At 39.3% G+C, this 23,970-nt stretch overlaps 3 protein-coding genes across 5 annotated transcripts in view; 2 read left to right on the forward strand and 1 right to left on the reverse strand.

The window, feature by feature from the left end:
- LOC103469731 (uncharacterized) overlaps positions 1-9,774 on the forward strand; it is a 35,751-nt gene extending 25,977 nt beyond the window's left edge. For 2 of the 3 annotated variants that reach the window (XM_008417615.2, XM_017306597.1), the window contains exons 5-7: positions 409-551; positions 4,836-5,072; positions 5,780-9,774. In XM_008417615.2, the coding sequence (XP_008415837.1) occupies positions 409-551; positions 4,836-5,072; positions 5,780-6,457 (1,058 nt within the window). In that variant the 3' untranslated portion in view covers positions 6,458-9,774. The remainder of the gene's footprint in view (positions 1-408; positions 552-4,835; positions 5,073-5,779) is intronic. The other variant, XM_008417616.2, reaches the window with a different exon arrangement.
- Positions 1-23,970, forward strand: part of galnt9 (polypeptide N-acetylgalactosaminyltransferase 9) — a 1,026,805-nt gene that overhangs the window by 360,828 nt on the left and 642,007 nt on the right. The window lies entirely within an intron of this gene.
- chfr (checkpoint with forkhead and ring finger domains, E3 ubiquitin protein ligase) lies at positions 10,153-19,383 on the reverse strand. Its single transcript, XM_008417614.2, has 18 exons — positions 19,240-19,383; positions 18,287-18,408; positions 17,490-17,589; positions 16,759-16,868; positions 16,613-16,672; positions 16,341-16,529; positions 16,155-16,238; positions 15,845-15,968; positions 14,815-14,969; positions 13,609-13,771; positions 13,321-13,517; positions 12,586-12,705; positions 12,379-12,462; positions 12,156-12,226; positions 11,824-11,911; positions 10,793-10,900; positions 10,633-10,705; positions 10,153-10,461 (listed from the first exon to the last, which is right to left on the reverse strand). Exons 2-18 carry the CDS (start codon positions 18,390-18,392, stop codon positions 10,419-10,421), a joined length of 1,875 nt encoding a protein of 624 aa, XP_008415836.1. The 5' UTR covers positions 18,393-18,408; positions 19,240-19,383; the 3' UTR covers positions 10,153-10,418.

Consider the following 23,970-nt stretch of genomic DNA (forward strand, 5'->3'; position numbering starts at 1 on the left):
GAGTCGGGACCTGCCTCCGAGTCGGGACCGGCCTCCGAGTCGGGACCGGCCTCCGAGTCGGGACCGGCTTCCTTAGCGTACTAATGCTAGCATGATCACTCTCTTTTACTAGAACATATTGAGAATTTGGCTCATTACATACGCCATTGTGGTTCCAGTTAATATTGTTCAGAAACAACTGACAAAAAAGGCTGTTTTCCATCTTCATAAGCTTCCTACTTTGTTTTAAATGCCATTTTCTTTGGTGACGAGCCACACAGCTCTTCTGGGTTGATGCATGTTGCAGAGCATTTTACATAGAGCCGCTGCTGCAGCTCGCAAGCTTCCTCCTAGCTGTGAAAGTGTGTCTGTGTGGACACAAAGCCCCTGCTATGTTGTCTAATAGTTTCTCTTTCTGTCTTTCTGCAGTCGCTGCTGAAGGCGATGCGCCCCAGACTGCAGATGTGGAGCTCTCCTGCAGTGGTCTGACTGAACTTGATCTCGGTGCAGATGAGGTTTTCATCGTATCACCAGCTGCTTGCCCAAGCCGGCTGCCCTTCTACCCTCATGCTGTAAGAATCTGTTGGATGTTAACAGTAATGCCTGCTGTATCTTACGAAAGACTTTCCATAACTTGTCCCACAGTCACAGATGTCAATGTGTTTTGAGGGGTGGGGGGTTATTTGATAGACTGACACAAAGTAGTGTGCAAGACCCCGCCCTATAACTCTCTGCTGGAGTGCAAAATACTATAATGACTACCATTGGTTTTAATTGTCAACACTATGACAACTAGATAACAAGGTCCAAGGGTATCACATTTAACAGGTCAGCAAAAAGTTTTAATTAAAAATAGTGAGGGACAGGGAAGTAGTTTAGCTATGTTAAACTACTTCCTTGTAGTTTAGCACAACATGTAGATGTACTGTGGAATTTGGCGTGTTTCAGTTCAGTAAAATAAAAAAACACCAACTCTCTGACAGATCATCAGTAGAGCAGCTGTTTAAATTGGCTAATGAACCACCGCTGTGTTCAGACATCACTAATTAACAAAATTGTTCTACCAAGGCAGAGCAGCTGTGGATAGGAAATAAAAGAATAGTCTTTTGGCCCTCCCGTGTTGTGCGCATGCGCGAAATTTGAAGATGCAAACGGTAACTTGTCTACAGTTGTGAAGTGAAAGCAAAATTTATACGTTTTTTCTTTTCCACAATGAGGGGAGAAAAAGTCCTGAAATTTGTGACAGATTAGTACCCAGCCTTTTTTTTCACTACATTTACATCAATAATGTTTTAGCAGCTGCCAGTAAATATCTGTTTTTCTGATTTGCTGTGTATTATTATTTTAAAGTTGTATCAACAGGATGACCAAAGTCGAAAGTATATGATGCGGCATAAAATGTATTCAAGTCATGAAAACGGGTAACATTTTATGACAATGGCTAATTTTAAAAAGCTGAAAAACGGCGGCCATTTTGAAAAATGACCGTCATCCTGAAATTCGAGTGGCTCACGGGAAATATGACAAACATACAGTATGAGGGGTGAGAATAAAATTTTTTAAGCTTGTATCCACACTTGAAAAATGTTTACAGTAATGTGCTGCACTGAAAATGACAGGCAATCTACATGGACTCGTAGCACATGTTGCTTTAAGCTAACTTCAGTGAGACTTTAAGCTAACTTCAGTTAGCTTAAAGCAATAAAAAGAGATTTTTTTTCCCCCTTGACTTTTGTTGCCAGTGTAGGAGAACAAAACCCCAGAGCTCTTCCTGAGCTCCTGACTCCGTTCCTCTCGTAGCACCAGCGCGCTAACATTGGTTCTCCGATGTGAAATGACGAGAATGGCGCTGAATGCTATCCGCTAACCAGGGGTGTGATACGGCTGTGAATTCCTCACAGTGCTGCCTCACTTTGCACGCTGGTTCAAAGGTCTCTGCCCAAACGCGATGCTGTAGGGACGAGAGCAAAAAACGTTTATGTAATCGCAGTGTCGGACCCCTCAGTTCTGTGTTTCGACCCGCTAATGTGGAAAAGTTCCCAGTACAAATGAACATCGGAGGTGGCAGAGCGTTGGCTTTTTCTTTTTTTTTTTCTGAACTGACCTAATGTTCCCAATCAGACTGATACGATTATTCTGACGGACGCAAGGTACTAAAACTATGTCAGCTATGAGGACATGAATGGGAAATGAGGATAATTAAAAGAGGAGGAGGAGTTTTGAGGAAGCAGGCGATTTTTTTTCTTTCTTTTTTTTGCTCTCTTTTGTGCTCTTTTGGAATAAGAGTTGGCATAAAACAACTCTGGCAGCTTTTTGAAGGACTGGCAGGCTTTTCTGCAGCCTAGGCTAATGGAGTATTATCATCAGAGCCAGATTCCCAGCTCAAAGTGTGCGTGTGTGTGTGCGCGTGTGTGTGTGTGTTCGCGCGCGCGCGCGTGCGTGCGTTGCTGTGTTGTGCCGCTGCACGCTTTGACACACAGTGTGTGGTCTGCCTGTGTGTGTCCTCGATTCAGAAAACCTTGTAAGTAATGTTTGGTAAATGTTACATGAGAACGACGCATTGCAGAAATAATTAGTGGGGATGGACGTTGGGTGGAAGGTAGATGTTCGTGCAAGCATCATTAACTGTCGTGTTTTAAATGCTTCGGCTTTGATTTGACATTTTTCCTGCTGTAAAAAGAAAAGAAAAAAAACAAACAAGTTTCGACAGCATTCTGGCTGAAAAGCCGAGCTTTCCGGCTCTAAACGGTTTGTTACTCGCTGCCTGAACGTTCGACAGGTTCTACTAATGTGTGTGAAGGTGTGTGTGTGTGTGTGTGTGTGTGTGTGTGTGTGTGTGTGTGTGTGTGTGCGCGCCGAGCTTTCTTCCGAGCAACTCTCACCCTCTCCGCCTCCCACCTCCTCCTGAAATGTTTCCAGCTCGATCTCTGATTGACTGGAGTTGCTGATCTCTTGCCTCGTGTCAAATGTAAAGTTGCCATTGTGTTTGCGGGGCTTTACCGGGCAAAAGGACGTTTTAATTAAAGCCCCGCGCTAATTCTAGTCTAGACAAAGCTAGCCGCTACAGACTCTGCGGGAAGGATTAGTTCTCTCTGGAACAACTAAAGCCTCCGTCCTGTGCTGATCGACGGGCAACTAACTGGCTGATCAAAATTGATGAAGTAACTTTTGCACTAATTTGCTGACTGGATTTTGCCGCTGCAGGAAAAATACATGTAACGTGCGCCAAAACGCCGCAACGACCAATTTGATTTAATCTCAGGGGTTTTGCATATCAGGACATTATGAAATGCTTTGAAATCATATAAATGAAAATGTAAGCCCTCCACATTCTACTACATCATTACTTATGAGCTAAAGTATGTTGTTGTTTTTTTATATCTTTATGACTATTCGTCCTGCTCTTGGTACAATCGCCATATTTCTTTACAGTGTTGCTTCAGTTTGTTTAAGTTTGCTGGTATTAAATTTTGAACAGGTATTTTAAGGTCCAGCATTCATCCTGGACTGCTGGTTTCCATGTGTATGTTTACCCTTCTGCAAAAAACAAAATCTTATAAGAATATTTCAATTATGTGAAATAATCTGGCAATATTGAAGGAAAATGTACTTTTCCCATCGTTATTAAGAAATTATTGACTTGAAACGAGCTCCTCTGTCTTGCGGAAAAGTTACTTGTAAGTTAGTTTTTGTCTTATTTCGTGTGTACTAAGACATTTGCACTAGAAACCTGAACCACAAGCAGTTGGTAAGATTTTATTTTATTTTTTTGCAGTGCAGTTTTCCTCCAGATAAAACTGAAATCATTCCAAAATTCCCATCTTTTCTCCTGACAGCGTTTTTATTTTTTTAATTGACTCTCAATAAAAAATGATGAGGATTCTAAGAGACATGCACACAGTTAGTGAGCTCAGCTAATCAGCACCCTTTGCTTTTGCTAATGCATCGCACACAACTACCGTAAATGCATTGGGAGGCATTCAGGTGTAAAGCTGTCTTCCGTCTGAAATAACAGACTGTCAGTTCTTTATATTCCAAACCGTTTCTGACCGTCGTTTGATAGCAGAGAATGATAACAGTAAAAAAACCGGCTTATCTCAGTCTAATTCAGTTCTCCAGGCGATGGTTTGAAAGTTAAATTCACAGATTGTACGTCCTTAGCGAAGACCATCGGTTGTTCCTCTAGCAGAGATGCGTGCTTGATTTGTTGATGGTCTGTCCGGCCCGTTGCAGGTCAGTGACCTTGCTGCTCCAGTTGAGTGCTTAAGAATAAGGCCGCCTCTGATATGGAAGCTATTTATGTTGTCTGTTGAACCTTATTTCTAATTTGTTTGTTTACAGTCTTTGGGCAACTCTTGTCTTTTAACCTCTGCTCATTTATTTGCCACATAGCTTCTTCCTTCCTTTCTTGCTTTTGTTTGGTATCCATGAATCCATGCAGCCAAGTTCAGAAAAAGCAACCAAGAAAAAGTGTAGAATAAATAAATGGAGAAAAAAAAAGTAGACGATATGTTTATATATATATACTCTTTTTTTAATTGTGAGATTTGGAAGAAAAAAGAAAATTAACTTAGATGAACAATGAAAGGCAACATATTATAATGCAGTGTCATGAAAAAGTGTCACTAAATTGCACACAGCATTTAAGGCTTAAAATCATGTCTCTCTTTTTTCTACTACTCCATTACTATCATCTGCTTTCTGTTGATTCATAACATAAAATTTAATAGGATGCGTTAAAGTTGACGACTGCAACATGATAAAACGTGAAAGTTACATAATGTGGACTAATATGTTGTTGTTGTTTGGATTCATTCATATCCATGTCTTACATGAAAGACTTGTGTGTTTCTTAGCAGCGGGAGAGGTTCCTGCGACACAGTGACACCGGCCCCGGTCCTTCGTGCGACTGGCCCTCAGCGGACCCCAGCACGTCGCCGGCCGGGGCCAGGTCCCTTAAAGAAAGCGTCTGCTCGCGGCCGAGAGCGTGGAGCGTACGCACCTTCCAGGACTTCCTGCCTCCTCTGCCGCAGCTTCACAAGAAGTGGTGCAGCTGGAACTCCACCAGCCCCTTCACGAAGCTGGTGGACAACGTCAGTACTCGGCTCTTTACTGCAGCGCTGCAGAATAAGTTTCACTTTGGGCCGTATCATGATCATGGATGTTCTTAAAGGGCCGGTAGAGCTCAAATGGTTTGATAAAACCCACTAAAAAAACTGTTAAAATGTTAACAAATAGCAGTGTCTGCATTTGAGACAATGCTACTGTGAGATGAATATTATCTAATTTATTTAATTTAAATTAAATAATATTTAATGTTAAGAATGTGCAGCAATTTGTTTGTGCTGTTATCATTTTTAAGATATTAAAAGTTTCCACAGCAGCACAAACGTAGCACAGGCGATTAACACCAGATTTGTTTGATTTCAGTAGCTAAGTGTATTTATTACCCCTAGCATCACTTAAACCCAAAGTTTTGACTCATCTTGCAGAAAATTAAACACTTAATGATGCATCAGCACAAAAAAGTATATTTCTGTGAATTTTGGCTATCGTGGAATTGCGAGAAACTTGGGACTGATTGATGTAATTTGGCAGTGCACAGATAAAAGCCGTTTTGGTTTGATTGATAAAATAATATTTAAGCACACAACTGTTGAAGGTTGTATTTCTGCATCCCTCTAGAATCCAGAGGGATACAGAAAGATCTGGATTTGAGTTTGACACGTGTGCTTTACAGCGACTCACATTCTGAGAACCCGGTTTAATATCTTCTAACCCGTCGAATGTTTCATTTCAGACGCCATCCGGTTTGATTCCCGACCGCAAAGAAAGCCACAGCAGGAAGGTGTTCTCCGACGCCCACCTGGAGGCCCAGGCGAACACCAGCATCGCCTCCGACTCCTCCACCAGCACCGCCTCCTACCCCCTGACGCAGCCCGCACAGCGACAGCGCCGCCTCAACTCCACCAGCAACCTGCGCCGCTCTCGCTTCACCGGGCCGTGTTTCGGCCTCCTCTCCGAAGCAAAAGATCCACCCAAGGGGGGCGGCGTCCCCCCAGGCCGCGTCCCTTCGGAGACCGGTCCTGGCTCCTCTTCCTCACCCTCCTCTTGTTCTTCCTCCTCCTCTTCCGCTCAGTGCCACGTCGAGAGCGGAAAGAGGCTGGAGTTCCCAGGCGAGGGCGATCACATCAGCGTGCCAGTGTTCGCCATCTCCGAGGAGGAGGACAGGCAGCCGCTGGTCTCGACTCAGCACCTGGAGCGGACGAACGGACCGGTCAGGGCGAAGCACGAGAGCAAACGGCCGCCCGCGGGCGGCGTCAGCCCCAAGAGGGTCAGGCCGGAGTGGAGGCCGTGGGGGAGTCAGGTGTCGGGCGGCGCCGCTTCGGGAGCGTTCAGCGAGTCGGGGACGCTGAAGAACGGCCAGCCGTCCGTGAGTCTGTCCACGGGGCTGTGCTCCGTGACAAACCACATGTGACCCGTAGCCGAGGAGACGAGACTGTGCTGACCGAGACCTGGATTTATGAACTAGTGGCACTGTGAAAACAACAACAAAAAAAAACACTTTTTTTTTTTCTGACATGAACTTTTACAAACTCCACTCTGCGCTGCAAAAACACAAAGTCTCACCAAGTATGTTTGGTCCAGTTTCCAGTGCAAATGTCTTAGTAGACTTGAAACAAAAAGACTAAACTAACTTTAGAGCAAGAAGGAGGTACTTTATTTAAGTCAGTAATTTAATATTGATGGAAAAAGCTGGAGTTATAACTGTTAGTACAAAAAGTTATCAGTTTTATATTATAACTTTTATATCAATTTCCCCCCAAATTGTAACATAAAATGGGAAAATGTTCCACTGGCCGATTTTTTTCTTTTCTTTTTTTTCCTTAAAGCTAGTTCTTTTTCACAAATATTAATTAAAACATTTTCAGCTATTTCTAGCTGAAAAGCTTCTTTTCAGATAGCTTTGTTTTGTTTCAAGCGTACTCCGATATTACGCAATACTACAAGAAACCGAACCAAAAACACTTGGTAAGATTTTGCGCTGGCTCATCAGTTCATATATAAAAACTGTTCATATATAAGTTTTTATATGTGAACAGTTCATATATAAAAAAAAAGCTCTTGGACAAAGAAAAAGCTGTTCATTTTCCAGAGGAACTGACTTTAAAAGCCTGAACGGCGTTTCTTCATTTCTTTTAGCTCCTGTATTTCAGCCGCTGCATTTTCCTGCCTCTTCCTGTGATTCTCCATGTGGTCATCGTCGCTTTTTACCCACAAGTATTATGTAGGACGTAGATAAATCATTTATATCATTGTCACGTCGGCGTACGCGTTCTCCTGGTAACAGATTATAAAAGGGAAGTTGGAATACTATATAAAGTGAGAATAGAGACCGTTATGTAGTACAGAGCACTTAAACGTTAGTTGTTTATATGTAAGTACAGGTTCAATAAACATGCTACTGTTAACATCTGGTGTTCTTAATTTAACACAAAAAAATAGTTCTTGGATGTTTTGACCGAAATTGTGAACATCCCGTGAAGGTTTTATCATTTCTGATCAATTAGAATATTACTGAAAATCCCGTTTATAAATACATGTTCTTTTTTTGATATAAAATTGATAGAACATGACAAATGAGTTCCTGTTCCAACATTCCCAATACAAACGATCTTACTTTTACATCATAAAGCAGAAAGAAATCAAAAACATGCGAGTTCGTTTGGCTGCAAAACAAATTTTAATCATGAACAAAAACGGCAACCCAGACTTCCTTTGAACTATATCAATTTTATTATATTTAAATGATCAGAAGTCAGAGCTAAAGGCATTTCAAACAGTTTCAGTACTGCTGACACCACGAAACGTACTTTTCTCAAAGTCCACGACAAACTCCTGCACCTTCCTACTGATCTACGATTCAACTAGAACTTGATTATAATCTAGATTCATTCTTAAAATAGTGCAATGCATCCAAGTGTTACAGGCATTTAGAAAGATTTACATCCCCCCTTACAGAGGAAGCACATGCAGCTTCTCTCCATTTGTCCTTTTTGAATCCAAACATCTTTCATATGTATTGTGATGAGGTAGAATGAAACCTGCTGATTTGCTCCTGAGCACCTTTGTCCGGACTTTTCTATTTTTTTTTTGCAGAAAAAAAATGAAACAAAAAATTACAGCACCCCTCAAAATCCGCTAATACCAATTCCTGATTGGAGCGGCTTGGGATTGTTGTTAGCTCAGCCGGATCTCCTGTAGCGAATAATTAAAACTCGTCTGCGGGGGGGAATAGATCAGGCTTGTGCCGAGAGGCTGAGCTGCTAAAGAATGCATACCTCGACTCAGCATGAAATACAAAAATAATTAAAATACAGAAAACAGTGACCTTAACCCCACACACACACAATGGTAGAAACAGGAAAGTGCCCTTTAACAACTTTTTTTTTTTTTTTTTGCCTCATTGATTCAACAGGCAACATAAAACTAAATATGATAAAAGTTACATGTACATCAGAAATTAACAACTTTCTTATACTATAAAGGAATTAAGTTTGTGCTTAAATCTCCATTATATTGTGGAATTAATCTTTCTGTACGTTTAAAACCCAGATATAGTAGGCAATTTATTTTCAATACACCAAGCACAGACTCTTAGGATGTTTAATAATGTTTTGAACTTTCTCCTAATTGTGAGAAACTTGAGTAAAGATCGTCCATGGCCAAGAAAAAAAAAATCTGCATAAATTTTGAAAATCAATAAGAAATCCACATTAAACTTGGCCTTTCAAAGGCCTGCTTTAAGCATTTTCTACTTCTTTACATCCATCACCATTTTCAACACACTAATAAACGGAAAATTACCGATACGTTTAGAGTTTTAATATATATATAAAAACTTTAAATCTACTATATAGAAGTATCAGCTAGACAGAAGCTAGAAGCCAAGTGTGATTTGTCCAGTTGTTACTACACTAATAATCTGAGACATTGATAGTCTAAAGAGGATGTCAGTGCACATCTTTCCACCACCCCTCTGCCCACTTTGCAAAGAAAGTTTCAAAATAAAAAGTGTTGTGTACCTGAGGAGTGATAAGAGAAAAATCAACAGAGATCAACGCTCTGATGAGAAGTAAGACCAATACGAGTAACTGAGCGCATGCCGCGTCTCTTATTGGCTTGATCCGTCTAAGAGTTTCCCGTAAACACAGCCGAGAGTTACAGCTGCTCGACTTCGCGTCGCTTTTCTTCCCTGAAGTTCTACAGAAGGAAGCAACGCATTTCATCACACAGATTAGCCCTTACTACACGGCAACAACTAAATCCTGTACAGATATCACACTGGATCACAATGTGTTCAGAGTTTTAGTGTGTGTTTTTTTTTTTTGCCTAAAAACGCAGGTAATACTTAACCGGTTAATGCTAGCAACATATAGCATTGTGATGGACTGTTTTAGACTGAAAATATTTTGCTGCTCCTGTTCTGGTGACCCTTATAGGAGCATCTGAATACGTTGGAAGAGTAAGGTAATTCAATTTGAAAACTCAGATATGCCACACTTTTTTTTTTCCTTCCACTCAACTTTCCAGATTCTTTTAACGATCATCTTTTGCGGCTTACTTTCAATGAAAACAGTCAGTGCATTTTTGCTGGTAGTCTGAGTGATTGGGTTTGGCATAACATCAAATCAGAAAATACTGCAAACGACCAAAACATTTTCGTTTTTCCCACAAGTAATTTATGGGTTTTCGTTCATTTCAACCTGCAATTAATCAAAAAAAAAAAAAAAACACAAAAAAACACTGAAATACCTAACAGAGTAATGAATCTTTATCTTCCAAGACTTTCACTTTTTAAGTAGAATTAGTGAAATAAATGAATACTATTGTAATTTACTTAGTAAAGATATTTTACATGATTACTTAGATGTAATGAGTAATGGAAATCCCTGAATAATAACAGTAACATATTGGGAAAATGATCAAAAATTCTCATAAAAAAAACAGGAAAAAACCCCGACTTGTTTAGCATGCGTACATATCCTTCCATACACAAATAGCTTCTAATCCAACAACAAAATTGAAGTTTTTGTTGCCCAGGGTGGCAGCAGCATTAACAAACACCATTAACCATTTCACCACCTAAACAAATGATTCCTTTACCAGATATCGGCTGTTTCGGGGTGTTTATTCTGAGCAACAGCAACTTGTACGAGTGAAAAGACCTTCACTTGAAGGGAATAATCTGAATGTGCATAGATACCGTTCTCCTGAATATCTGTGGAGAACATGGTCATTGTTGTAAATGGACACTGATTGTTAACATGTGCATTAGGCAATTGCATAAGGCGTGTCGTCTACGGTGGGCAGAGCGAAACGCATCGAGATCGTGTTTTGCATGCATTTGACGCAGAAGAATCGAACGTCCGGCTGCTTCAGCTCTTGAAACGCGTCTGTTCACATATGTGGTTGAATTTCCTGAAATGATGAAGGGAAGAATTAGCTTTGCATTCAAGAACCACAGAGAAACATCTTCCCCTGGTGTTCAGACCAAAAAAAAAAGAACGAGTTTATACAAGGTCTCCCTCTAGTGGTTGTATAGGGATAAGACATGCACCAAATTCTGACATCAAGCGACACGGGACTTACACTGCGTGATGCGCCTTCACCTGCGTGCGGCAGTTACGCCCCCAGTAACAGTCGGGACGAGATGTCACAGAAGCTGAGGATGAACGAATGTTACTGGAACGCAGTGAAAGTGTTTGAAATGTACAAGAAAAGAAAATCCGCAGCTTTACAAAGTTCAGACCTGGCAGTTCAGACGGAGGGATGTTCTGTCTGTACTTGTAGGCCAGCTCCTTGAAGGCTCGCAGGCCGCAGCAGGAACACAGCAGCGTGTCCGCAGAGATGCGACAATCTGAACGAGACGGTCAGCACTCATCATCATCATCAAAACGAGAGCGCCAACGTGTTCTTGAAAAGGGCATTTTGTGAATTTAGACAAGAAGTATTCGTACTCTTGAACTAGTCTGTGTTTTCTTATTACACAAACGTCGACGTGTCTTATTGGGATTTTATTCGACATGCCAACATATTATTCACTTAGTTCTACCGCAGGGCAGCAGTCATTTTAAAAACAAAAAGAATATAAATCAGGGGTGAAGCGATTAATAATTTATCTATTTAATTGTCAACTAATTTTAGTGACTGATTAATCTTTAACTGGGGTATACAGACTCAAAAAAAAGTAGTTTTGGACCAAAAAAAAAAAAAAAAAAGCACATTTAGAGCAGCTATTAAGCCAAAACTGTACAAATAAACATTTTGCATTAAAGATAAAAATAACACCCTTTTTCTGGAAATATGTTTTAGCCTAAACTCTTCCAGCGGTATACCATTAGTTTCGCCTGTTTCAGATTTCAGATTGCATTTTTGGCAATAAAAAGAGCTGAATCTTATTTGCATCTTTTAATGTATTTATAATATTGTATAAAAAAATGGTAAAAAAAAATCTGTATGTTTTTTATCCGAATAATCAACTAATCGTCAGAATAAATCCATTACTAAAATAATAGTTAATTGAACACATAATATAAAGTTACCAATATCTGAAAAGTGTGGCATGTATTTGTAATTAGTGCATCGTCATTACTTTGACTAGGTCGCTCTAATGGCTATGTTGCTTGACCAGTCTGTTGTTCCTTTTCCTCCTTAATTTTACTTTCTCTTTTATTTTCACAACTTTGCCCTACCTCGTGTTAGTCTACCACATAAGCATCGAAAAAAAAAAAAAAAAGATTCAATGAGCAGCAATTAAAGGACTTTGATGTGCGGAGTCACCTGTCAGGAGAAACTTTCCCTCCTGTAAGCCCTGCAAAGACTCCTGGAGCAGATCTTTCCATGTCTTCCCCTTAGCAGAAAGGTAGTTCTGGTGAAAATATAAAATCAATACATCAAATATCATATTACATTGATATGTGGATTTCATATCCAGACTTTATGCAAATTCAAAGTAGATCATGTAGTCAGAAGTTCTATTCCACTTTGGTGTGCATACAAATTTGCATTTAAAAATTATGCTTTAAAAAAAAAGAACAAACACACCAACAACTTTGACTTAAAACAAAAAGAGCAGAGTAATAATAGAAACAAATAATAAAGGGTTTACTTACTTGTAGAACCTCTGACTCATATGCGTTGTTGTTCAGCACGCCATCCAGACACTTTTCAGTCAGATTAAGCTCTGAAAAAAAAAAAGGTGAAAAAGTCACTGGTCTCAAAGCGTTTTTAATGGAAACGGAGAAAGTTGGAGCTTAGTGTTCAACTAAAGACAATGCAGTTAATCAAATCACTAAACCACACATATGTTAAATGATGAACAGCTGTGACACACACCACTGAATGGAGCCAAGCAGCCATGGCAGCCAATCCTCTGGCAGCCCCAGTACATGTGGCAGAACGGACTCTGGCACAGCGTACCTGCCAACACGCAACATATGAAGCTTCATTTATCACCATCTGTGCAGTTATGAGGCACACATTTTTATTTATTTATTTTTAAAAAGGTACAAAGAGGGACGAACAGGTGACGGGACAACTCACATTGCTGAGCGATAACTTGCTGCTGGTTGTTGAGCTCGGCCCGCCGGTCTGGCATCGGCTGGAGGCAGCAGGTGCAGATGAGGTGGCGGCCCTGTGGGGGGCAGCAGTACTCCTGAGGTGCTGTGCAGCAGAGGCAAGAAGAAGAGCTTCAGATGTGTTACAGACTGGTTTATATAAGCTTACAGCTAAATATCCCACTGAAATATTACTTTTTTTAAAAGTTTGGGATCATAATTTGTTGGTTTTGACCTAAATAAAATGTTATTCTGTAAAATTTGGAAGCAAGAATCAAAAACTAAAAAAAATTACAACAAAAATTACGTAAAACAAAAAACAAGTTTATGCAAATTAAATAAACCTACCACTATTGCTGTAAGCTTCTAATTTTTGTACACCTAAATTTTAAAATACTTTTTTTTTTCAGTTGTCCTCTTCCGTTTTGGCCGTCATTGTTATCAAGAACCAAACTGTCCCGTTTGGCCCGTCACATTATTTTACACATTACACACTTGAAATCTACAAAAATTAGCCGGATTTCATCCTAAATAACAAATATGCTACACCTGTAATAATATTTCAGCACCAGCAGTGATGACAGCAGCTGTATTCCCACTTTATATAAATCATTAGATTATTATAAATATCTTTAGGGTTGTGGGGAACAAATTGTGATATTTTAACTCAGTTTTCACAGTCTGAACGTCACACACCAGCCAGCGTCTAATCTAGACTCACCGTTAGCTGAGGGCCGTTCGGAGGACGTGGAGGGCTGCTCTCCGGCTGGCCTTGCTGTCCCCTGCCCACACTCAGGTGTGGGAGGAGGCTGGACAGGTGGGAGACTTGTGAGCCAATAGTTTGAGCTCGAAGCAAACAGAACTTGGCCCATATCCCGCATGTAGCCCGGACACTGCCTGCACATCAGAAGGGGCTGACTGCAGGGAAAGAAATGCATCGCAAAGGTGAGTAAAGACTTAGGAAATAAACATGCGTGTCTGGTTTAGCTTAGTGGTGTCTTTTTTTAACCTAATGTCTGAAGAGTCGCTGTCATTGTCAGACAGCTCAAAGAGGTAATCTGAACTGCCCTCCTCCTCAGAGAAGGAACGTTCCACTTTGGGCTGCAACATGTCCTGAGTGATCTTGTTTTGGCTGTTCATGCTCTTCAGGTCTTCCTCACTGCGACTCTTCTCTGTAAGACAGAGAGAGAGAGGTGTGCTTTGGGTTTAGAAACAATCTTGAGCTTAGCACATCTGGGTGTCTTGTAGGGCTGGGAGATTAATCAATTTTTGAAAATGTAATTTTAAAAATTTTTTTATTTTTCTTCCCCCCGCCCCACCAATGCACTCCTTGGTTTTCCGTACTTTAGAGTCACCCAAGGCCGACCATCTTATTTGACAAGTGCGTTTTACAGCTTCTATTTATGTGGACTTTAAATTCGTATCAACTCCACAATGGAACAATAAGGGCATGCTATGTTTTTTTAATTTTTATTATTGTTACTACGACGAGAATAAAGTCATAATATTACAAGAATAACGCTTTAGTAACATGAGAAAAATGTCACAGTATTAGCGGAATGCAGCAAGTTATGAGAACTCCTAAATGAAAAATCAAAAATTTAAATGAGTGTTGAGTTACAATGTGGTATCAGTTTACGAATAAGGACTTTATCTTTTAACACATCAGCATCAGTTTATTATCAGCAGCAGAGCTTTGAGAAGATTGAGCAAATGACTCAGTCTATTTTGAAAAGGAACCACAGACTGAGTTTTAAGATGATTGTTTTATACCATCATGGAAATGTACAAGATACATTCACATCTGCATTTGGACTTCAATATTGCACTAAATATATTTTAATTAGACCTTGATGTGCAATTTATAAATGTTCTGCTGACATAATTTTGATATTTAGATAAATAATTTAACAAAAGCTTTTTTGTTAAAGCTTTTGTTAAAGAAATCTCGTAGCCAATTTCTCAGAAATTTCTCAGAAAAACTAAATTTCTCGTAGCCAAGCCCTAATAATATTCTGTGGTACAACTCACAGAAGAGATGATTGAAATAAAAACTAAAATAAAAGTTCTTCGTAATATTTTAAAAAATGAGGAAAAAAATAAAAATAAAAAATCGCTTAAAATTGGAAACCGAGAAAAGAAGTTTTATTTTTAAGCCACATCGCCCAGCCCAAGGCTCTTGTGCCAATACATGTCATGATGCTTGCGTGCAAACCTGGATGCTGGATGAGGTAGGCCTCCACCAGGTCGTTCAGAATGCGGTTTTTACAAATCCTCTCCACGGGGCAGCGGCAGGTGGGACACAGCGACGAGCGCTCCATCCAGCCAGAGTAGCAGGCGGCGCAGAAAACATGCATGCAAGGCTGTAAGCTGAAGGCACAAAACAATGGAGCCAAATATATAACGTTGACATTTAAGCGCAAGTGATACGCCAGACCAAAAAGAAATTTAAAAAAATATGTAAACTTCAATCAAGGACCTCAAGTGGTGTGCACAGACATTTTGAGGGACAGGAGCTCAAATGGGGAAAAAAGGGCCCCTTTACCTGGCCAGTGTGAGATTTATTACATGAAGTCTTGTTGGGCAAAATTACAAAAACCTGGGGGACAAGCAACGTGGGTTATTAAATCTAAAAAAGTGCTACATTGGGTCTCTCTCTCACTCACACACACACACACACGCACGCACGCACGCACACAATACTACGGAAGCCAAGAGTGGACGGCTCTGCATAATCTTGATTGAGATCAAGTTAATTTCCCAACGTTTTTCTTGAAATATTAAGTTATCCTTCAAATGCGAGCCACAGCAATCAGGTTTAACACACACAACAAACATCTCACAATCAACTCCTTATGTCGAGAAAAACATCAGGAAATTAACTTGTTTATCTCGAGAAAAACATTGGCAAATGAACTCTTTATGATGCTAAAATTAGCAATTAACTCATTATCTCCAGAAAACCCATCAATAAAGTAACTCACTATGTTGAGAAAATTAGAAATTGACTTGTTTTCTCAACAAAAAAAAAAAAGAAAAAACGGGAAATGAACTAGAGAAAATCCTATCTAGAGAAAAGCATATGCTGCAAGTCCTCTCTTGGCTTCCATGCAATACATTATAAAAAATAAAGACATTTCAGAAGGGCACGTTTTTTGTTTTTTTTTGTCCAGATGAAAAGTGCAGGTGCTCCAGCCCCATCTGGAGTCCATCTGTCGCTGAGGACCTTTCTTCTGACTTCTCACCTGATGCAGTCATGCAGCAGGTCCTGGCAAATGACGCATGTCAGCGACTCCTCCATCTTGTCCGTTTTAGTCTCTTTCACAGGTGGGTTAGGCAGAACATCCCCCTTAGCTGATCCCGTCGCATCTGTAAAAAGGGTACATGTTCAGCACAAATCAGAGTCTGTAAAAACAGTTGCATTTGTCATCAATTGCCGCTAACCCTGACTTTTTACAAGTTGTCTGGTTTCACTTCCAAAAACATTCCAGATACGACATGAGGAGAAAAAAAAGAGACAAACGGATGCACAGAAAAACAAAATGAGAAACCGACCATCATCTGTTCTCCTCCTTTTGCATTCTGGCTCCTGATTGCCTGAGTGTTCGTCTACTGCTGAGGCTCCATCCTTAACTTGGCCTGGTAAGACCAACACGCATCAAAAGTTACTTGATAAAAAAAAAGAAAGAAAGAAAAAAAGCATCAATCAACCAATCGATCAAAAGAAAAAACACAACGTACCCAAAGCAGAAGAAGTTGACGAAACGGGGGCTTTAGACGAGGGTTTCTTAATACAAAAGTGGGAAGTGGAGGTGGAAGGCTGAGGCTCCTCCTGAGTTGGATCCAAAGGAGCTCTTGTGAGCATTACGGGTTCCACAGAGAAGGCCATCTCTGAAGCCAGAACCGGAAAAAGACTGCAGGCTGGCCTCTCTGTGTGCATGTGGAGATGGGAAACTATCAAAACAGACTCGCAATACAACGAGCCGCTTGTAGGACGTTATCCAGCTACTCACTGCAACCGTCTTCTGGAACAGCAGCCTCCATGTTTAAAGAGTGGTAAACATAGGCGATGTCTAGAGAGTAACAAGATGTGCTGTGAGTCTTTTCTATTAAAGGCCTGTAGAAATAAATGAGCATAAGCAGATTCTGAGCTGCTTACTTTGATCGGGGTCACTCTTCCTGTACACAAAGTAGATGACATCACCGTTCTGCAGCACATGAGTCTGCTTCCTGACCACTTTGGACGAGTTGATCACTGTGCCGTTAGTGCTGCAGAAAACAGTTCAGAGATGCAGCAAGTCAATGCATATCTTCTCTCATTTTGAAAAAATGTTATCAAACTCATATGAAGGCATAAAATATTACCAAGTCTTTTGATGTTTTTTTTTGTTTGAAGCCACAAAGTTTAGGAAATATAAGGCCTTATTTAAATGAAGGAAAACTCATAAGCAAAGTCTGGAAATATAATTATGGTGGCTTCCAAAAGTATGTACACCCCTGGTGCTTAACCTCCTGCCCACATTTTTTCACATTACATTCAAAAACATATTTTGTTGCGATTTTTTTTTTTATATAGAGCACTATGTTTAACCTGAGGCTCATGCCACTTTTGCCCCTCCATAGTGAAATGTTAAAAACTTAAACCAAAAATTATATGGGCATGAGGGAAATTATGATTTTTTTTTTATCAAAACGTTCTAATTTTACAGAATGGCACTAATGGCATAAGGAAGTTAATAAAATGGTAGATGGCACTAAATATAGGGCAAACCTGAATGCAAATGCACACTTTTCAGATTTTTATTTATGTGTGTAATGTAAAAAAACAAATAAAGAACAAGTCATTTTGCGGGCAGTAGAATTTCATTTGAAACTCTTGGGGTACAGTACCTCGTGTCTTCAAGCCAAACCAGCCCTGACTGTTCATCTTTTACTATCTTGCAGTGCTCCCCGGAAACAAGTTTATTGGATGGAAAAGACAGATAGCAGCCTGAAAAAAAAGCATAAAAGTCAAAAAAAAAAAAAAAAAGTGTTTTTAGGAAACACAATTTTCTTATTCAAAACTAAATATTTACTTTTTTATGCTTCAAATTGTTATTTTTATCATAAATGATAAAGAAACCTATAGTTAACAATTCTGTCAAAACAAACCCACCTTGCACCTAAAGACTAAGTTGCCATGACGTGTTTGACTCTTATTACCCAGACATTGGCTAATTTATGCAATCTTTGCAAACCCCAATGGCTTTGCATAGCAAAAAAAGAAAAAGTAGATTCCCATAATCTCTCAACCACAAAGCACACAGAGAGATACATAGCCCTAACCAGCTCTAAAGCGAAACCCATACAAAAACCCCCCCAAAAAAACTACTTAATATTCTACAGGCATGTTGTCAATAGACATCTTTTGTTCTCATCACAAGGGGCTGTCTAAGTTTGGGGCACTAAAGAAGGCTTTGTGTTTTCAAGGGGGAGGTTATAAAGGCTCCAGACACCGACAGAAACGTCTACAGCGCAGAAAGGGCAGTCTTCTCTTAATGGGGACTTTAACTCGGTGAGAGCAGTTCTGAAAGCTGGGATAAACACTAGCCGTTTCTAATACAAATTAGAAATAGAAAAAGAGACGTCTTAGTCCATTCCAAAAAAAAAAAAGAAAAAAAAAACACACACAAAAAAACCTTTCCTACCTTTTTTTCTGCCAACTGTACATTCCTTAGTGAAAAGCAGAACTGTTTCATTGGAGTCCACTTTGACTAGCTTCCCCCACGGCCGACCACTGATGTAGTTCTCCATGTCTCAATGGCTGACCCTGGGGAAACGATCAGAAAATACGTTTAGAGATTATATGTGACACATTTACTATTTTTTTTATGTATTGCTTAGAGAAATGACATAGTGCAACAAACAGAAAGTGGAATGAAACAAATTTGAGAATGTGAAATGTTTACTACTCAATTATAGAATGGCAGCCTAGGATTTTAAATCTCCAGATTAAATCTATGTGTGATTTATTGTGGCTTACTACAGTGAAGCAACATAAACTTTATTACGTTTAACCATGCAGCTATTTTTAAATCTTGTTTTCCTAAATAATAACAGCGATTGTTGGACATTTTTAACTCAACTTGATCCAACCAAAAAACACTGGATTTTTTTTTCTTCGCAAAAACACAGCTGAGTGGCCAGTTTAAAATAGACTAGGTGCTATTAGGTGCAGTTGTAAAAATTATGGAAAGCCGACGTCATAAACAGACTTTCTACGTTGACAAAATATATGATCTAGGACTACAGAAAACGAGCAATTTACCAAACAGGCATAATTAGATACGAATTGTAGATGCATTCTGTTTTACATAAAAAAAAACATAAACTGACTACATTACAGCTTTCCGCTGTTTTAACTTCGTGATAAACTAAAACAAAGTCACAGTTACTCCAACTGCCAAACACCAACGCTTCAAAAAGTGTTCGCCTAACGTGTTATTAGAGCAAATAACGAAACCCAAACAACTCTGCTCAATGCTAAGCTAACCAGACTACTAGCATTAGCATCTGTGTTCTAGCAAAAACACACCAGAACCGTCCTCTCAGACCAGCACCTCTGTATCGCTACATTTATGTCTCACAGCTCTTAGTTTACCATGAAACGCTCGGTGTGATGTCCCAGCAGCGTAGTATTAATCAGCTGCTCCTCCTTATATTCCGGCGAGATCTGAAATATGAAGCACTTCCTGGCAACATGGACCGTCGTCAGCTGACTGAGGAGGGGCGTTAGTACCTTATTTAAAGTGGAGGAATACTATGGCAAGCTGTTACAAGATTTAATAAAAAGAATCGTCTTCCTCCTCGTTATATAGCATTTGTACCAGTAAAAATTTTTTAAATAAAGCTATCAAAAAGTGTATCACTATTTAATTATATTTTAAGGTATCGATTGTTATAAATGACTAACTATAAAAGAATACTTAAATTTGTACTTAAATTTGAGATATCAGTTGTGGCACTAAAACTAGTCAAAATAAAACACATATTGATGAGGAATGCCTTCGGGTTATTTTAAAATCCCTTCAAAGCGTAAGAATTTTCCCCATATAAAAATCAACATACCAGCTATAACTCACTTCATACTTTCAAGGAAAAATATCTTGTTTTCAATACATGTGTGTTAGTTTTACACCTATCCACAAATACATTCTTCCTATCTCTAGTGAATACTACAGATAGCCGAAACAAAATTTTTACAAGGATAAACTCATTTTAGAAATCTAATTCAATTGTTCTATTAATTCTTATTTAAGAGAGTAAAAATAAACCCTATAGCCCCCCCAAGTAAGATATGTTTTTCTATTTCTTCCTTGACGTTTGTAATTCTGAGAAAATAACAAATTCACACTGGATCTGTCAGCAGGATCTGCCAGGGTTGGTTCAAAGATTTGCTAAACTCTCTTCTGCTTTGTCACCAATCACCATGAATGCTTAAACTAAGAACGTTACACACCAAACACACAACCTAAACAGCTGTTGTAAAGCTAATCCCAAGTGAACCTGTGCTTAAAAAGCCCAGTTTGCCTGCAACAAGCTGGAAAGGAACAATAACCGACAGGAAACAATGCATTTGTCTGTACAATGACTAATGAGGGAAAACCCAAGTCATTGCAACACAATAAAACTGATTGCAAAGGTTTTTGTTCTGTTGTTGTTCATTTATTTCATGCATATCATAAAATAATATGTCACTGTTAGCCGTTAAGGGTAGTTTTCAATTGTAGTTCCTCATTACAGAGCAACACAGGCAAGCGAACAAGCTTCTTCCATAATAATAATAATAATAATAATAATAATAATAATAATAATAATAATAATAATAATAAATAGAAAATATTTTTATCTAAAAAAAAACATATCAGGTTACACAATTAAAAAGAATGAAAAGCCATATATCACAAAAATTTCCCACAATGCAATTCTGCAGCAGGTTACATATAATTTAATCAATCCACTCTTTATAAATTATTCCCAAAGTCCACGTCTTTAAGCTAGTCTTTGCTGTGACTGCCGTGTGATTTCTTTACCAACCTACCAATCAAAAAATATTCTATTTGTTAGATTTAAGTTCAAAATAACTACTAACTATATTTTAAACTTATTACAATGGCTAGAGTCATATATGCTGTTCAGTGACGTGCGGTGAGGTTCATAGCTGGGGAGGCACCGACTTAATTATAATCGGATTTACAAATCTAGACCCCTGCATGTTATTGTTTACATAAGGAAATTTCGCGCATGCGTACAATGCTGGAGGGAAAAAAGACTATTCTTTAACATGTTATGCTTAGCCGCGCCGCCGCTGCAGAATAATTCAGTTATCTCAATCAAATTTAGACATGTAGATATTATTAATTTCGTGCGGTGCTTAGCAGAAAGGGGAGAAACCGTTAAAGTACAACTCAAATCGCTGAATTTTCGCATTTTCCCATTCAAATGCTCAGAAGCGAAGCCGGTGAGGCAGCAGCGAGCTGAGCCTCACCTGGGATTGCGCAACCTTTCGCTAACTGCACCGGTTGCTATTCTATGAGAGCATGCTCCTCCTTTCTGTACGTCGCCAATAAAACGGTTAAAAACATTTAATGTATGAACAAATTTTCCATGATTTAGCTTATGTATTTAATGTACTGTGTTTTTATTGTCACCAACTGTGTCAGACATGGTGACTCCACAACTGCAGAGTAAGAGACAGTAACAGCGATCTAGGCATACAGTAGCTGCGCTGATACAAAAACTATATAAAAAAAAAAAGTTTGTGGTTAAAGGGGTTTGAATACTTGTGCAAGGCCCTGTAGGTCTTGTAAAGTTGTCAGAGTCGAGCAAATTTTGATGCTGTCTGCAGAGCGAGGCTCTTCTGCTGCCTTTTCACACATAATCATTTGTCTATCTGCATCAGTTCGACCCTCATTATCTTCCAGTGTCTGGGAGATAAGTCACTGTTCATTCTTGCCAAAATAAATGAGGCATTTCACACTCCCTACATAAATCTTGGATGCTGTAGAAAGAAAGAAAAAATAAACACTTTGGAACTGCATTTCTCTGGTCATGAATAAAAACAATGCTTCCCACTCATCTGTTGGTTGTTAGAAAGCCCATGATAGCTTTAATTTTAGTCTATTAAAGTATTTCAATCTGGAGAGACTCGGACAGAAAGAAGGTGATTAAAGAAAGTTTAATGACAAATAAACATTAACGTCCTTTGGCGTTCAGGCCCCGGCCGGGGATGTCGAGCTGGAACTTCGGTAAGCTTGATAAACATTCCTGATGCTGCATAGGAATGTAATCCCCCCGGGGCCTGTAATGGTGGTGGTGGTCGAAGAAGGATGTGGCCTGAGAGCCGGGAGCAGAAGGTGGAGGTGGGTTGATCGCAGCTGGTAAGCGGAGGAGGCCGTGGCCAGGAGGTCCTTTTCAACTGGAGCTCGAACGCTGATTGGCTGAAGCGAGGCTTGATCCAACCCTGATAGGTCCAGGGTGAAGAGAGGGATGTGCTGATTGATGAGGCAGGTGAGGCTAAAGAGCCTTCCAGATTGAATTTGCGCAGAAGCTTCATTTCACTTAAAGACCAAATCCAGGAACACAGCTGATTTTAACCAGTATTGTGAAATGTGGGATAAAACAGCAGGGCTATTTTATCGTTTCAGGGTTTCATTTCTACTTTCTCAAAGAGAAGCTTTAATTACAGTGATATATGATCTGCCATTTGTGCTTATGAAGCTTTTATCATCATCCTCCCTCTTATGTTGTTTCAGTGGGTAAATACATCAAGCCCAGAATGCCAGTCAAGATTTACTGCAAGCCATTAATCCATACTTAATAAAACAGATTAGAACTGAACATAAATCAAGAGCAAACTTGACCTAAGTGGATGATATTCCAGGATCCTGTAACCTAATATTTAATATTTCAGGCTTCAAACTCACAAACAAAGAGACAGGAGTGATTAAGTTGTCAGCAAATGTACAATTTATTTGCTAATTTTAGGGAGTAATAATGTGAATAATACAGTCCGACAATATCTCTTGGCAGTTTTTGGAGTGTGAGCACTTCACGTGATTACAATGTTTGAAATCCATATGAAAAGGAAGCACATTAACGGAAAACGGTACAAACTGTACAGGCAGAATAGATTTCAATGAAATCTTTCTTCTTTTCGGGAACAGAATAAGGGTTTTTCTGGTTCATGTTAGCTGCTCAGTGACATTTAACTTTGGAGGATGGACTGTCCTTTGGCTGAACATGCAAATAAGCAAACTGACATTTGTTCTCTGCACAAATAGCAATTTTTATCATCTGTTGTTTTTATGCATAAATATGCATTTTGTACATTTTCTTAATTATCCTATTCAGTCGCTATTAACTGGAGTTTATTATTTTTAATATCTGCACACTATTTTCTTGTGCTGTAAATTTGCCCTTACAGCATAACCTATTATTTCTACTTCTGTTTTTCTGTGTTTTTATTTTTGTCTACATGTTTCACTTTAGTGGTGAATTACCCCACTGGAGGACATTGGAGGTTATTTCTATTCAAAACATTCAACTAAATCATTAAAGTTGAATAAGTAAAGTAAAAATCTATGTGACTGTAAAGTCCTGCTTTTGCATCACTACACAGAACTAGTGTAGAAAATTAATCTTCAAAGCCCTTTGGGGGTCCAAAAACTCAGCACTAAACTTTTCATAAAAAACACGGAGTTATAATCCACCAAGTATTCCATAAAGTATTCAAGTTTAACTGTGACAGTATGACCTACTGGGAGCTATCAGGGAACAATCCTCTCTGGCAATTGTGGTGGAGGCAGTGTAATGGTTACACATTTACATACCCATTTATAGCACAATTTCTCATTTTGTTTAATATTCACCCCATATAAACACTGAAAGCTTCTTTACTATCTCTATAATGTGGTTTAATCTCACAGTCCTTCATTTTTTAGACCTAGTCATTAAACATGTATAACCAATGTCCATGTAGAAAAATAAAATGAATCCGTTGGAACTTACAATTTATGTTGAGTAGAAAAAAAACCATAGATTTTTTCAGTCAAATTATAAGAAGGCAGGTCTTTCCTTATACAGTGTGTCTCTAATAGAAATAGCAAACGAGTCTTTAATGCAGGCCTAATGTCAGCAAAGCCCCATCTACTCCCTGGCAGTGCATTATTAATGTTCAGTGTGCGGCTTCTGAGCACAGGGGCCTCCATTCACTAATGGCTTCATTCCTCATTGTAAGATGTCTGCGAGAGCCTGCTTCTCTCTCTGTCTCTCTCACACACGCACACACACACACACACACACACGCACACACGCACACACACACACACAC

This window comes from Poecilia reticulata, linkage group LG9 (genome assembly GCF_000633615.1).
Source record: "Poecilia reticulata strain Guanapo linkage group LG9, Guppy_female_1.0+MT, whole genome shotgun sequence".
NCBI lineage: Eukaryota > Metazoa > Chordata > Actinopteri > Cyprinodontiformes > Poeciliidae > Poecilia > Poecilia reticulata.

What these genes read in the sequence shown, in the direction of transcription:
- chfr (XM_008417614.2), bottom strand. Translation starts at nt 18,392, where the DNA reads ATGGAGAACTACATCAGTGGTCGGCCGTGGGGGAAGCTAGTCAAAGTG. An exon ending in CTGCTGCATGACTGCATCAG is followed by an intron (nt 14,970 to 15,844) that starts GTGAGAAGTCAG and finishes TTGTGCCTTCAG; the next exon opens with CTTACAGCCTTGCATGCATG. An exon ending in GGGAAAGTTTCTCCTGACAG is followed by an intron (nt 10,901 to 11,823) that starts GTGACTCCGCAC and finishes CGTCTCGTTCAG; the next exon opens with ATTGTCGCATCTCTGCGGAC.